General features: G+C 42.4%; 1 protein-coding gene across 3 annotated transcripts in view; it reads right to left on the bottom strand.

Annotated features, from left to right (window-relative positions):
* The window catches only part of LOC100075829 (PARP1 binding protein), a 47,842-nt gene that overhangs the window by 17,611 nt on the left and 13,328 nt on the right, over nucleotides 1-16,903 (bottom strand). For 2 of the 3 annotated variants that reach the window (XM_029078634.2, XM_029078633.2), the window contains 3 exons: nucleotides 13,966-14,073; nucleotides 7,444-7,614; nucleotides 6,323-6,477 (listed from right to left, as the gene is read on the bottom strand). In XM_029078634.2, the coding sequence (XP_028934467.1) occupies nucleotides 6,323-6,477; nucleotides 7,444-7,614; nucleotides 13,966-14,073 (434 nt within the window). Of the gene's footprint in view, nucleotides 1-6,322; nucleotides 6,478-7,443; nucleotides 7,615-9,807; nucleotides 10,189-13,965; nucleotides 14,074-16,903 lie in introns of those variants that run through there. The other variant, XM_029078636.2, reaches the window with a different exon arrangement.

Here is a 16,903-nt window from a genome sequence, read left to right as displayed (position 1 = left end):
TACATCAGGAAAGATGCTCCCAAATAAAAGAATGACAATTCCAATTATATTCAAATCCAGAGAAACAAAATTGAACTTCGAATATGAGGAAAGTCTAGGGCCATAAAACCATTATACTTTCTGCAAATCTAAAAGAAAGGGAATGGTTTTCCCACTATTCCAATACTCTGAGCTGTCATTATCTATGTTCTTTTAATGTGTGACAATTTTAATATTAAAAATAAAGCTATAGAATAAAAGAATATGACACGTAGCCACCATAAAATAGGTAGTTCCTACAAATGGGATGCCATTATATGACTCACAAAGTTGTCAATATGAAATTGACATGGCAGATAACTATTAACAGCTTCATTTTTAAATGACTATAATAGATCAGTTTAAAGAAGCATTAAGAAACATTAACTTATTCCAGACCTGGAAAAACTTAAGATTTTGATAAGTTTAAGACAATACGATAAAAAAAATGTAGATAAAACCCCCAAATAAATGAAGATACGAGCTCACCGATGCCCTAAAATGGATTCAATTCTGTGTTTAAGAATCTCATCCTATCACAACTGTCACTGCCATCCGAACTAGAGGGATACTAATAATAATTATGATATTTGTTAAGCGCTTACTATGTGCAGAGCACTGTTCTAAGTGCTGGGGTAGATACTGAGCAATCCTGAGATAAGAGCTAAGCATTGGGATCAACCCATGAACCTACCTCTGCCCATATATATCCAGGAACAGAAGAGGGGATAAGTCAGCACAGAAGCATCAAGAAATAATAGGAAGGACTGGACCTCTCATTGTTATTACTTCTAGCTAAGGAACATGTCCCCGAAATTGTGTTTACTGATATTTGGTCTCATTTATTACTCTGTGTAACTCTACCTTGTGAAACTGCATTTTGACAGTCAGTGAACACACCTCAGGCGCCTGAAGGTTTTTTCTTCGGTACTCACAAAACATGAAGCCCGCCTGATATGGCAACATTATTTGTCACAGGGAAATTCTCATGAGGCACTGATTAACCAAGTAATCTCAGGGTTCACTTGGGGAGCAGTTTCTCAGGGACTTATTTTTGGCCTTGGAAAATTTCAGTACCAGACAATCAAAACAACACTAGCTGGAGGCTTCTGGAAGAGAAACTGAAATGATAGCCATTATTTTGAAGTGCCTCATTTTTACATATTACCATTTCTGAAATCATTTTTCTCAAAAGCGCTTTCTCGGGGGCAATGATATTTTTCAATGTGATGCTGTATCACAATAACAATTACGATTAACATTGGGCATCTTAATCCCAAGTTATTTACAGGACATCTAATCTAGCCCTTGATAAAATGGATATGCATCAGATTCTGCTGAAACAAAGACATAAAGGCACATCATTTATTTAAGAGATTATACAGTATGCATCCTTTCTGGGAATAAGTCCTTACTGGAAAAAGATTAGCGGAATCTACAGACAAAACAAAACAAAAAGCCTTGGGTATGGACAATATTCAAAGGTTTGATAAAATATAAAACAGACTCCTAATGCCTATTCCAAGAACAGGAAAGAATACGTCAAAACTCTGTTACGGCAAAGTCAGCATTTTTCACTTTGTCCCAGTTCCTTCACAGGAAAACAACACACTTAATTTTTTGATTTAAAAACTGGGGGCAAATGGCTGTAAATAATGGTTCCCAGGGATCAAAGCTTTGCTAATACAGTTCAAATTTGTGTTGGGCTAGGAAAACACTGAAAGAACTAGCTCGGGCTCCTTGTGTACCACTTGAAAGTTGGGCATGTGTGAGAGCTGCCAAATTCTTTATCCAGTGAACATCGCAATCTCAGTGGCCTGGGATCTCAATTTTGAGTCCTGGTCCCACATACAAACTCTCAATGAGTTCTACAGACTGAGGAGGTCCAGTGCAAGTAGATGAGGAATTGGCATGGCCACCATCAGCCTTCATGTTTCTTGGGGATCCCGCAGATAAATACAGATGAATGGGAGACGAGGAGGGGGTAGAAGGTACCTTCACCATCACAGTGAGCTCAGGAACAGAAACAAAAAATTTGAAGGAAACTGAATTAGGCCAGAACACAGCTACTGTTGCCCAGTAGGAATGAGCTCAGATACTAGAACATGTCTCTGGGAAATACAGGTAAAATACATACAACAAACCTAGGCATAGTATAATGGAGATGGGCATACTAGGTTTAGGAAAGGTACAGAAAAGGGCAAACAAGATGAGCAGGCTCACGGAGAAGCTTCTGGGTGAAAATGGTCCAAAATGATTAGGACACTTCACACAGGAAAGATCAAAGCAGAAAGGAAATGGGATTGAAGTTTAAAAAAATCAGGAAGAAGGTGGATAGGGTGAACATGGAAGTAGGATTCTGCAAATTCCATAACAAGGAGCACACAACGAAGCATGAGATTTCAAAACAAACCTAAGGAAAGACTTCTTCCCACAGCAAGCAATAAATATATAGAATTGAACTTAAGATGTCTGAGCGAGATATAGGAGAAATTTAAGAACTGGGATGTGTTAATTTCCTTTGAGTTCCTGTTTCACAGAGACCATCTCATGATCACAAACCCTAACACCTACCAAAGAAAAGAAAAACATCCTGGATACACCCACAATCTAAACAGTGGCATCTTATCAACTATGTTACAGTGCAACAGAGGGATCTTGAGGATGTACAGAACCCAGCAGCCATGCACGGAGCAGAACGTTGATTGGTCCGTCGTGAAGTGCATCGCAAGCTCACACGGACTACGTGTCAAAACGGGACCTCCAGACTATCAAGAACGGCTAAACATTCAGCTCCTGGAGAACAAAGACATCTGCACAGAACACTGCGGCAATATTTCAACAGTTCAGTTGGAAGAGAATCCACAGTACAAACAACGAATGGGCATTTTCCCAAGATACCGTCTACCCTTTAAAACAGATGAATCAAACTCGCATGGGCGGGTCTGCAAGATGCGAGAGGGTCCGGGTGAAAGTTGACCGTAAGATGGGAGCAACGAGGAACCTGAGGCGGCTACACCCCTTCTCGGCCGGTTCCTGCCTCCTGGCACCCGTTAGGAGCCAAAGCCGCTTCCGGTTACAGAATTCTGGAGCCGTTTAGCGCTCGGCCCTCTACGTCGGAAACCTGGAGAGAGCGATAGCAATAACCGCGTTGGATCTTGAAGCAGGCTGTGGGCTGAAGAGAAGGTACCTCCCCTTTCTGTTGTCTCTCTTTCTTGCTGCTGCTGGCTCTCTTCAATGATTGAATCAGTCAATCGATTGTATTTATTAAGTGCTCACCGTGTGCAGAGCACCATACTAAACGTTTGGGAGAGTATAATATAACCGAGTTGGAGGAGGGGGTTGCAGTTACCCCAACTCCGAGGAAGTCATCTCAGGAGTCAGAGTCACGAAAAATAGCAAATGCCATTTGGACTTGAAATCACTGAAATCAACAGGCATGGAGGGGCTACTTTCCTTAAACATTGACCCAAGCCCTTCTTAATAAATTGGAATGCTAAGGGAACGCCACAGGATCTCACAGATCATCACCAAGATGCGGCAGTTATCGAAGAATAGCATTTCCTCCACCTCGGTCGGACGTGAGTGAGAGTACTCCTGAATCAACCACTGACAAATATAGTAAACTTCCCGACGACCGCTTGGCACGTGACCTTTCTGCAAGTCAGCTGCCTGAGGCATCAGGGTTTCTGTAAGCTTTGCACAGGCCATTCAGGAGCCTTTGACGCCATCGGTAGATCGATCTGGATTCTAGATATTGCTGAGCACATCTGGCTCGCCTGAGCAGTTCATTAGGATTCTGAAACTACTTCATGAAGGCGTGGCTGGCTTTGCCAAAGTCGTGGATGTGCTGTCTGAATGATTCCTCAGGGGGTAAAGGAGAAATGCAGCAGGGGTGGTCCTGGTCAATTCACCTGCTCAGCAATGCTGGAAAATGCCGGAGGAGGCTTGGATACCGGCATCTAAATACAGTCTGGTTCCCACACAACAGACTCTGAGCATCATACCTAGAGACAGTCATTCAAGAATGGCTGTACGCATATGACTGCACGCTAAAAGCACTACTAAAGGCAAATGATTGAAAATCATTTCAAGTCGGCTGGCTGTTACGGGCTTATGATAAGACTACCGAAAATCAAGGTAATGCATTACCCTGTATCTTTGAAGCTATAAACACAGCTAGGTATATATATATATATATGTAGGTATATGTATATATATATGTATGTATATGTATGTATGTGTGTGTGTATATATATATATCTATACATATATTATGCATACACATATCTATAGATGTGTGTGTAAACATATAGGAAAGACAGCTACAATTGGTCACAGAATTCAGTCCTTTAGGCAGTGTGCTGACCAACAACGCAATTGTAGGCAAGGAAGTAGAGAAAACTGAATGATAGCGTGAGGGCAGTGTGTTGTTAGATGCCAGACCTAACTAATGGTCTGAAATAGTGCTGCCTAAACTTCTCTAAGATCTAGACACCTGAGCTCCCTAGACGCCATGTTCAACTTCTGGAGCAGTTTTATAAGAATCACTTACGGTCCACACATCAAATAGCAAGACGGGAACACAGACAACAAAGTCTCTGAATGAAATGTTGGCTCACGTGCTGAATTGCAAGCCAGTCAATCTCTGGTTGGAGCTATCTTGTACTTCAAGATACTCAAATCGGTCGACGGCGCGGAGAAGGAAGGAGAAACTTCATTTCCCAAGAGGGAGAGTAACTGATTGATCACATTTCACAGCATTAAGAGGTCATTCTTGGCAGAGCCACGCTCCCAGAATTCTCTTGGAAAGTCTTAGCCTCATCGTCTTTTCTCTTCAACCCTGTGGCTGTAACTGAGTGCTGCTTTTGCTACAAGGCCAGCCCTGAGAACACACAGGCTTCTTAACACACAATCGACACTTGTGGGAAATTTAGCCAAAGGAATAAGGGTTCACGAGAGTAAATCCTGATCGTTACATTCTGCAAATGACTCCTTTTTTCAGTAAACGTTTTCAGAGTATAGTAGTATTTGTTGGCAATTATTGTGTTTTTGTAAATTCAGTCTCAAATAGTTCACCAGGGCCTTGCAGCTTTCCAAAAGGCCTATACAGAATTCCCATTCAAATCCAGGCTCTATTCCTATCTCCTTTACTTTTCCTGAAGGCCCTCAATAGAGGAAGGCTGTTACTTTGACTCCTCAGTCAGGTTACTTGGTTAAGATGGTCTCACAGGGAGTCAGTTTTTTAGAAATAGTATACATTAGGGGCTTACTTTGTGCAAAGTACCGCGCCAAATCCTGAGGTAAATTGAAGTTATGGTCCTCTCAATCTCCCTTTGGTGCTTGGGACATATGAGGAGAATGGGGAAGTGCTCACTGTACCTCAAGTTCATCAGTCTCATCAATGACCTTTGCTCATGTCCTCCCTCCAGCCTGGAACTCACTCCTTCTTAATATCCAACAGACCACCACTCTCCTCACCTTCAAAGTCTTGCTAAACTCATATCTCTTCCAAGAGGCCTTCCTTGTCTCACCCCTCATCTCCCTCCTACTTGTCTTCCCTTCAGTGCACTTGTATCTCCATTCATTCTTATTCATTATTTCTGGCTCTACCTGGGTGGATCTTTTCTTTTTCTCATTCTTCTATAATCCCCGTTTTCAGCAATATCTGACATTTGGAGGTGCAGCAATACTAAATAATGTCTTCAGAATCCACGGCGCTTCAGGTCTTAAGGTTTTATTCCTTCTAAATTATGAGGTGTGTTCGACTACCTGAGAATGGAATCTGATCTTCCTGCTTCAATCTGAAACTGCAATTCCAAACTGGAGATATTCACTTTTAGTTCAATCGCTGAACTAAAGCAAAGCAGTGGGCCCCCTCCTTCCAGAAAAATTTGGATCTCAAATTTGAGAACGTCGAGGGTGATGAGTAAGGTAACAAATACTATTTGATTATGACTGAGTTGCAGCAAGTTGAAAGTACACTCATTTTTTTGGCTTGAGTATGAGTGGCTTAGAGGAAAGAGCATGATCTTGGGAGTCAGAGGACATGGGTTCTAATCCCAGCTCTGCCACTTGTCTGTTGTGTGACCTTGGGCAAGCCACTTGACTTCTCAGAGCCTCAGTTACCTCATCTCTAAAATAGGGATAAAGACTGTGAGCCCCACGTGGGACAACCTGATTACTTTGTATCTACTTGGCACATAGTAAGCACTTAACAAATACCATAATTATTATTATTATTACGACTATGGATTTTAATCCAAGTTGGCCAAATTATCTGAAGTGTATCAGAAAGCCTTACCTTGGATTTGGAATTTCTCCTAGAATTTCTTCCAGTTTATCAATGAAATGTACAAAATTTAAAAGTCCCTTTACATGTGTCCGCAAAGGGTCAGACTGTACAGGGGCATAACCTTTCCCTCCAAGTTCTATTGTTCGAATAAAGGACGTTGCCACCTATAAGAGAAAACATAACTTAAGCAACACTACAATGGAAGCTGACGATTAGACACATTATAATAAAATGAATCTGGATTAATTTTTATCATGGCTGGGAGACGAAAATAAAAGTAATCCATTTACATCAAGATTTTTGGTCAAATTTCATTAGTCGTTCAAAGTTTTTGACCAGCAAGGCATATTCTAGAGCCTATTTACTTTTGGGTTTTATGACTCAAGAGATATCTAACTCTTAGGATTACTCTTAGAGGTAATTATCCAATCAAATATTTAAATTCTCTATTTTTTTTTCCATAGGAGAAATGGAAAGGGATTCGGTCATTCAGTTGACCTTGTTAACTGACACAATAACATACTGATAGTTCCATAAACGCAAATGCCAGGTTGTGAAGTTGAATCAAGTCTTTCCGTGCATGACTGCATGGCAAACATAAGAACATACAAAACTGTAATAAGTTTTTAAAGGGTACGATTCCGCCAGTGCCGTCGGCTTTGGAGGTCAAGAATCTTTAATAGAGTATGTGTGGTTCATGTAGTCTTGCGTTCATGACGAAACAAACATATTTTGGCCACACATGAGGATTTCTCCAAAGATGGCTCACACACTAGAGAAACAGACCCTTGAGCATCCTGAGAAAAACCGATGAATCAACACTAAAGATGTGAATCTTTAATACTAAAATATAGAAAATCAAAATAATCGAGAACTAATTTTTTTCCAATTTCCAGCCATTTAAACTGACATCTGACCTAAACAGGTAACGAAGTATATTTCACTTCTGGTTTTAAAAAGAAAATGCACGGTCACTACCGAGGTAATTTTTTCCAGCTTTTTCAGTCACCGAAGCTGACAGATGGTCTGACTTAAACCAGACGTAGAGTACCTTGCATTTCTGTTTTTAAAAAGACAATTCGTTCGGTGTCAAAATAACAGAGATAGTTTAAAAAAAAAAATGTATTTACCAGGAAGATAGACATGTGTTTCTGCTGAGCAGCGTGTTTCAGGTCCGTGAAGGCCTCTCTACCGAGGCCTCTATCAGGAAAGTTGAGAATCTGAGCCAAGGCTAAGTCATTCCTTGAATTCACCAAGAGGCTTAAATAGGCAAAGATAAGTTTCTTCACCGCTAATTGCACCTATTCAAATAAACATCAAGTTAGCTTCTTGATAGATGACTTGTGCATGAAAAATTAATCATCCGTGAACAACGTAGTTTTAAACTCCTGAATATCTGCCTCCCACTGGCCTAGTTTCAAACAGACCTTGTCTCTCAAGTACACCCTGCTTCAGACTATCTGCTCCAGCCAGAAATATTTACCCACCCCCACAAGTATGTTTTCCTGTCTCCAGATCCTCACGTACACCATTATTCTAGCCTGGAACACCCTCCTCACTCTTCTTCAGCATAAGGTATACGCTCCTCTGCAGCTTCAAAATTTTCTGAAGCCTCACTTCCTCTCTGAACTGTTTCAGGATTTTCTAGTTGCTACCCATAAGCCCGTCAAAGGGCAGGGACTGTCTCTATCTGTTACCTATTTGTACATTCCAAGCGCTTAGAACAGAGCTCTGCACATAGTAAGCGCTCAATAAATACTATTGAATACCCAACTTCCTCAATCCACCCTCTACGATTCCATACCTCCCTTCCCATCACAACAATTGCTTTAGCAGTTGTGGGACTCTATGGCTGTAGTTGGGTCCAGTTTGTATGCCTTTTTTATTCGTGTCCGGCAGTTAGTTGCAACACTGTGTGTGGATAGCAACGTACCAAACGTTGAGAAAGAATGCACAGACAGGAAGACCTCTGAGGGCAGAGATCACATCTACCCACTCTATGGTATTTTCCAAAGCGCTCCGCACCCAGTCGGCGCTCGATAAATACCACTGATTGATCAATTGATCGACTGAATTAGAGCATAAGATCGTTCTGGGCAGGGAACGTGCCTAGCACCTCTGTAGCACTGTGCTCTCCCAAATACACACAGGAAATGCTCAATAAATACCCTCGAGGATTGAATGAGAAACAGTTCCTGGTCCTGAAGGGGCTGAAAATCTAAGAATATAAGGTTGCAGAGAAGACTGGAGACGAACACAAAGGAAAAGATGAAATGATAAAACACTGAGGTGATGTATAAAATAAGGACAAATTCAAAAATAAAAACAAAATAATATTAACGGTACTTTTAAGAAATTACTATGTGCCAAGCACTGGAGAAGATACAAGTTAATCAGTCTGGACATGGTCCCTGTCCCACATGAGGCTCCCAATCCAGATAGGAGGGAGTAGGATTATATCCCCACTTTACAGCTGAGGTAACTGAGGCACAGAGAAGTTAAGTTCCCAGCCCAGGGTCACACAGCGGACACGTAGCAGAGCCGGGACTAGAACCCAGGCCCTCTGGCTCCCGGTGCTTTATCCACTAGGCCACGCTGGAGTAGGGTGCCGAGCTAGACAAGAATATCAGGCTCCTTCATGGTTCAAAGTCCAACAGTCACATCGCATCCAGGGACCGCTGCAGTAGCCATCACCGCCTGCCCAAGGTTCAAGGTTTTCTGGAGGCCTCAGATTGTAGATGCTTCTGTCCTTCTCCCCGGGGTGGGGAAAAGCGTATTGGGATTGAGGATCTAGTATGGTGCGGTCGGGGGAGTCAGTGTGGGTTCCCAGGGAGGTAGCATGGCAGTCCGTTGGGTTGGGGCGGGGGAAATCCAAAGCAACCTGCAGCTGCTTCTGTAGCGTTTGACGACAAACACATTTTTTGCCTGCCGTGTAGTCATTAGCTTTAGTCCTGCTACCCCCATTACACCGTAAACTCTTCAAGAGGGCAACTCTGTCGTCCGCTTCCTTTGAAACAACTTCCCAAGGCGCTCGGGCAGAGATGCCGACTCTTCATTTCGACGTGGAGGCAAAAAAGGAGTGGGAATCTGGTTGGGGGAGAGGAAGGGTGGGAGGGGCCAGGCTTCAAAGAGTTAACAGGCTGGAAACCCAGACTTTGGATCTTTTCTGCCCCGATGGAAAAGTCTCAGGTCTTGTCAAAGATGTGGGATGAGCCAGTCTGGGAAACCAGTGCTTAGTACAGTGCTTAGCATATAGTAAGCTCCTCACAAATACTATTAAAAAATATATTCCAGAGAGCTATGGGGAAACTGAGGCTATGGTCTCTAAGGAGCAGGCATCTACAGGACAGAACTCTGGTCACAGTGGAGGCTAAAAGGTTTTATCGATGGACTACGAGAAAAAGTGCAAAAAAAAAAATCAATTCTAGATCTAACTGTGAAAGCAAAGCTTAACTGCCCTTGACAGGCTGAGGAAAAGAATGTAAGCAAATGTGTAAATTTGAAGTTATTTATTTAGCACAATTCCTTTGAGGATCTTAAGACATTAACAATCAGTGAAAAGAATCGCGGGTTCTAAAATCTTCAACTGTGTCTTGGAAATATGTAAAAGTTCTCTCCAACCTCTATTTTACAGTTGATATGCTAGGGACAGCGTCTTGAACAACTTGAGATTAGAGTCCCCAGCGAATGAAAACACTCTCCCGTCAGACTGATGATCATGGAGTGGAAGTGCTCTTAAAATCAGGAACACATGCATCTGTGACAGTTCTTCCAAAGAAGATTCATATTTTCAAAAATTAAAAGCCCTCCTCGGGGAAACGGAAGAGAGGTTGCCGAGCAGTAAATCTTGCAGTGAACTCTTTCTTTTTAATGTACTGAAAACAGAGAAATTTCTAGTTCATCTTCTTGAAATGTTTCAAGAAAACACTTCGTGGGGTTGGAGAAAAAAAAAAAGAGAGAGCACTTGAGGCTCTTGCTTCCCTGTTAATTATCTAAGGGATTTCACAGCGAGTCAGTGAGCCAATTCTGTGTTCGCTCAGAGGGAGGGGTGACACCCTGGACTGTGTTACAAATTCTGGCATGGCTGGGGGTATTTACTGGATGGAGGGCAGACATTTAACATCACCAGACACACATGCTCCACAGCTGCCCACTACCGTCTGCAGCACAGAAAACTCGACCACGAGCTAGCAGGGACGTAGCAGGAGGTGGACCCTGAGAGCAGGAGTTACATATTCTCTGGAATATTGCTTCCAACTGCCTTCACATATGCTCAGGCTCTCCTTGCACACAAACCTCGGAGGCGGAAAAGTTCTACCGCTGACCGCTGCCCTACAGCCAACACCTATTCCTCCGTAAGTAGAAGATTCTCCGAGAATCAAGAACATCGTCTCGTCTTATGCCGTCAAGTCGTCTCCGACCCCCTGTGACACCACGGACGCATCCCTCCCAGAATGCCCCACCTCCGGCTGTAATCGTTCCGGTAGTGGATCGTACGGTTTTCTTGGTGGGAATACGCAAGTGGTGTACCACTGCCTCCTTCCACGCAGTGAAGCTGAGTCTCCGCCCTTGACTCTCTCCCACGCTGCTGCTGCCCAGCACAGGTGAGTTTGGACTGGGAGCAGATGGCCTGCCGCTCCCCGGCCACTGCCCAAGCCAAGAATGGAAGGGGCGGGCCTCTGCTTGACTCTCCCTCCCGTAGTCGAGACTGGTAGAGTACTGGAAACTCTCCGGCCGCTACGCCGAGAGGACGGCAAGAAGATAGATTTCAGCGTATCTGAAAAGCAACTGTGAGTGTGCCTTTCAATTATGCAAACACAAAGTATTATTGAAGCGCGACAGAAAAATGGGAGGAATGCCCAAATCCCCACTTTATGAATAGGGAGCTTCCAGAATTGGAATAAGATACTTTGCAGCGTTGTAGAGAAGGATAGTGGGCGGGGCACGGGCCTGGGGGTCAGAAGGACCTGGATTCTAATCTCCCTCTGCCAGCTGTCCACCGTGTGACCTTCGGCAAGTCACTTCATTCTCTGTGCCTCGTTTACCTCATCTGTAAAATGGGGACTTAGACGGTGAGCCCCATGTGGGACTTGAACTGTGTCCAACCTGACTAGCCTGTATTTACCCCAGCGCTTAGTACAGTGCCTGGCACATAGTAAGTGCTCAACAAATAACATATTAAAAAAACCCCTTATCATGGAAAAGATACTGAATTTTAAATGTGCCTTAAGAAGGATCTTCTCATTTTTCAACATATCAAGATAATGCCGTTGATCTAAATAGGAAAAAGAAGAGCTAACATTGAAGAGAGCTAGCTGGTAAAAAGAGAAAAAAAAGTGGGGTCCAAGTTTTCTTCTTAATCCGGTCTGAGTCATCTTTTTAAAGTAGTGCTCCATTTCCTAGGCAGAGGATTTGTCTGAATAACAAATTGCTTAATGGCGGAGAGAGATGTTAGCTAAGGCAGTCATGTGAAAGTAACAATCGAGATTTGCTCTTCCCTAGAGAAGTAGAATGCAAACAATCAAAATTAAAAACTGCAAATTTTAATATCACTTTGTCAAGTCATATGGATCCAATCTTTATCCCTTTGACATTTAGGAGCAGTAATATGGATTTGCCAAAAGTGAAAACTAGCAAAGAAAAAGTAAAGCTCACTCAGTCATCAGAAACTTCATTCTTCAATTTTTCTATACTTAATTTAATCCAGATCCACAGCTTCGCTACCCTTACAAAGTCCAAGAACAATGAAGATTTACCATTATGAATTCATCGTATCTTTACTGGGTACGAGACTCGGGCTTCAGGACCCTCATTTACAAATATTAAAGCTGGAAAATTCCCTCTTTCAGATCGGGAGAGTGGGCAGATATCAAGAGAAAATATCTTGGATTCTTTTCCGTTAGTGTCTCCTTTCCTTTTGGCAAAGATAAACTCTCATCCCCATCATTATGGTTAGAAAACATGGCAGTTATGGTTCCCCTAGTGTTACATTCTCAAATGAGTTTTGAAATGTCCCCATGAAAAAGCAACCGAGAGAAATATGGGTCTGGTGTCCAAAATAATCAGCTTTCATAAAAAGCTGACCACAAGATTTTGTATCTCTGTGAAAGCTCAAAAATCAGAATATTCTTGAATACGACTACATTATTCATTTTAATAAAGGGATTATTTCTGTTTTGCCAAATAACAAAAGCCACGAGGAGCAGCGTGGCCCAGTGGAAAGAACACGGGCACGGGAGTCAGAAGACCTAGGTCTAATACCGGCTCTGCCATTTGTCTGCCGTGTGACCTTGGGAGAGTCGCTTAACTTTTCTGTCACTTAACTTATCTCATCTGTAAAATAGGGACTAAAGCTGTGAACCAACCTACCCCGACATTTAAGAGAGAACCTGGCAAATGGTAACGTTTAATAAATACCATTAAAAAAAATAACTACGGTAAGCCACTCATCTGATTTTATACTGACTGGGTAGTCCAGTTTTCAACCGGTCTGTCTCCTCCCTGGCATGGATTAGGCCCTGGATGCCTTCATACTGTATATTTTTAGTTTTCAGCCCCCAGCTTCCCTCACCTCAACTCTCACTGGCGACTTCTGCGACCCAGAAGCGGGACCTACGTAAAGAGACACGTAGAAAGAGAACGTAACAGCGCAGGGGCAAGATTGAGAGTGGGGGTGAGGGGTTCCCTCCCTTCCGGACAGAGAAATGCTCTCGGTTCAAATAGGCTCAGACAGACATTGACCTGATGTTGTGTGGTCCGTTCAGCCTCTCGTATACAATGTCATGGATGTATACAATGAGGGTGTCAAGCATCACCCTCCAAATAAGAGCAATGTTCCGTTTTGGAGTTAGGCTATTTACTTAAGCTTTTGATAATCCCAAATTTCTCGTTTCTATCTATACTGGGACTCTTTGGTCCAGAGAGGTTCCAGTTTGTGTTAGAGTCCCTTCAGTACTAGCCAAGATAGTATTAAAACAACAATAATAACACTGTTAAGCAGTTACTGGGTGGCAAGAACTGTGCCAAGCACTGAAGAGTCAAGAGCTCTCCAGAAGCTCTGCTGTCAGTCCCTTACATGTACTGAAGTCCTGGCATCTGGGACAGACAGGCGCCTTAACCTGAGCGTCTCGATCTCTTCCCAAAACCCTCTGATTGTTCTCTGTGCTCATCATTTCTATGTCCTGAATCAACCCCCAAATCCCACTAATGGAAAACGCCACACTTCCATCATGGAAATACAGATTCAGAGTTGAGAGATCCAAGTGGGTATAACCTAGTTTTTTATGGAATTTGTTAAGCACAATGTGCCAGGCACTGTACTAAGTGATGGGGTAGATAGAAGATGATTGGGTCGGACACAGTCCTTGTCCCACATAAGACTCACCGTCAAAATCCCCATTTTACAGATTAGGCCACTGAGGCACAGAGAGGTTAAGTGACCGGCCCACGGTCACACGGCATACAGGTCGCAGAGCGAGGATTAGAACCCAGGTCTTCCCAAGGCCATGTTCTTTCCACTAGGCCACGCTGCTTCTCAAACCTCGATTGAAATGGTGCACTACCCTTACAGAGGAATATACTAGATTTCTGGAAATTTTGGTAATTCTTGGTGCTGTATTTCCCACTTTTCTTCATCAATATTTTTTTGTTACCTTTATATGGTCCTGGTTGTGTGTGGTGCTTGGTGATGACATAACATAAGCATTAGTATTAGCCTCTGATCCACAAGACAATCCAGAAATAAAATCCAACAGTTGAATCTGCAGTAAATCGAGAGTAAATTTTGAAATTCTATACAGTATTCAAAAGATTTTTTTAACAGTTGGTCCCATAGTCGATATTTATATCCTTCGATATAAATATCCTTTGACATTTTTGATATCAAAATTATCCTTTGATATCTATACTCAAATTTCAATTTAAAAAGCCTAAGGACACTGATCCAAACCAGTTTTGGAAAGCTCCAAAAGATATGGGGAAGGAGGCAAGAAAATTCCAAAATCAAAAATCCAAATATTTTAAATAATTTTCTTTGAACTATACAATCACAAAATACTTTTTCAAAAGGTAGCAACTGCGCAGAGTCAACTTACAATCTTTAACTCAACAAATACCATAAACAACAATACTCTTGCTTGTTCAGGGTGAATCTGAGGCTACAATGGATTTTGGAATCCACCTGTCTTAAGAAGCTTATTTTTCAGCCTCAAAAGGAAGGTTCTGGCGTTTGAAGAAAAATCCAATGCAGCAGAAACGGAGAGAACTACGTTACATTAATTTCATTCATTCGATCGTATTGACTGAACGCTGTGTGCAGAGCACTGTTCTCAGCACTTGGAAAGTACAATTCGGCAAGAGTAACGAGGAAGCGATACTGACATTAGATGGCTTAGTTATATACTATTTTCCATTATTGGTCCACGGCTACACACAACCAACTACTACACACAGAAGTCCCAGGGATCCAGCTAGGAAACTCTTTTCCACCGAACCCTTCTAGTGTAAGCTAGCAGAAAGAGCGTGTGCCTGGGAGCCAGAGGGCCTCAGTTCCTATCCCAACTCTGCCATGCGCCTGCTGTGGGACCCCGAACACGTCGCTTAACTTCTCTGTGCCTTGGTTTCTTCATGTTCTCTCCCTACTTAGACTACTTGGAGTTACAGACTCACAGGACAGGAACTGTGTCTGACTTGATTGTTTTCTCTCTACCCCAGAGGTAGTTCACTGCCTGCCACGTAAGCACTTAACTATTATTATTATTTGATTTCAGAAACTGCTCTGAAACATCCCAATCTAGTAGGAGTGGGTGGGAGACCAGAGTGGAAGGTAAAGGGCCCTAGTAACTAGGCAGGTGGATACTGGAGGCCTCGTCGTAACTGAATCACTAATGTTGGTTGGAAACCTCAGGTTTGTCCAACTCGACCCCTGATGACTTTGGCGAAGTGTTTAATGCAAAAACGTGTCTCAAGAATATTTTGGTAAAGAAAATAAGTGTTTCTTCAGAAAAATCATCTCTGGGAAACACACCGTACTAGACAAGTTCAGTGTCAAATCCTTTCATCCAGATTGTCCTTGTTCATTCTCATGCATGCAAGTCTACGACACACCTTCTATTCTCTCTGCAGCTCGCTGGGGCCCTGTCTCAAGGTTTTATCACTGAATCTGATCTTTGATTTCTGCTTCTTGGGATCCAATTTGTTAGGCAAGAGAACCATCTGTTGTCCAGATCGTGAGCTACATTGACCCATCCATCTTTCTTTTGCTTTGGCTATATCTGATAATCCGTTTGGAACTTAGATGCTTCCTGATTTCTTTTATTGGAATGTAGTCCCAAAAAGAAACATCCCCCTTCAGTTTTCAGCTATCTCCTCTTCCTCAGTGGGATCAGAACGGCAGAGTCAAAGTTTTATCTTTTCTTCTTCAAGGGGAGCTCTCACTGCCCAACTGACTCCTTACAGTTTTTGTCATTTTATTTCCAATTCCGCCGCATCAATGCAACTAACAAGAGTGATGGTGTTATTAAGTGCTTATGATTGTGCCAAGCACCAGGTTAGATATAAGATCATTAGATTGACATGGTCCCTGTCTCTCATGGAGCTCGCAATCTGAAAAGGAGGGACACAGACACCGTATTCCCATTTTACAGAGGAGGAAACTAAGGCTTGGAGCCCTAGTGACTTGCCCAAGGCAAGTGATGGAGCCAGGGACCAGAAACCAGGTCTCCTGATTCCCGATCCTGTGCGCCTCCCCACAGAGTAGTCACTGTTGAAGAGAAAATATATCAGTTGCCTGCCATCGGTTCTGATTCCTTATTCCCAGTTGGGCTTGTTGAATTAGTCTCCAGAATGGCTATAAATTCCTGTGTCAAGATTGTATATCCTGGATTAATTCCACTTTCTAGATTTATATAGCATGGGTTGTTGAATGTCATGATTTCCACTATGCAACTTAACTGTAGCTCATCTTCTCCTGGAAGCCTATATACAGTGAACTGATGCCAGTTTCATTGAATATTAGATTTTATTAAATCGAAGCCTCTCGTAGTTGTAAATGCAAACAAACTGAACTTTGGTAACCTCTGCATTTTACAGTTAGCAGGCAGGTAGTAGGAGATATTGCATTATATTTAACATGACCTTTGCACAGACTGTGTATTTTTGAGAAGACAGATATGGAAGGTAGTTTAGGAGACCTTTAGCATTTCTTTTCTACATTCACATTATTGCATCTGTCTTCCCGCATGTCCCTTGAACTATTGTGCCAGGACCTTGAATACATTTTAGTCTTTTATTAACCCTACCTGAACATATTCTGTATTTTATCTTTTAAATTATTACTATTTTTGGAAGGTAGCAGTCGGTAGATATGATAAAAACTTTCGGCTTTTTATGCAGATGATCCATATTGTAGTACTTTTCCATTTACCCACTAGAATGAGATTCTTTTCTTCCCAGAGCCTTCAACAACAATCACGACCCCAAATTTAGCACGCTAAAATGGAGATATCTATGTCTACATGGCCAAATGAAACATCAGAAATGATATTCTGATGGTTCTAAGCTGCTGAGATAGTCACCAAGACAGGTGGCCTG

This window comes from Ornithorhynchus anatinus, chromosome 14 (genome assembly GCF_004115215.2).
Source record: "Ornithorhynchus anatinus isolate Pmale09 chromosome 14, mOrnAna1.pri.v4, whole genome shotgun sequence".
NCBI lineage: Eukaryota > Metazoa > Chordata > Mammalia > Monotremata > Ornithorhynchidae > Ornithorhynchus > Ornithorhynchus anatinus.
Note: the sequence above shows the minus strand (reverse complement) of the source record. Positions and strands in the feature narration are given on the sequence as shown.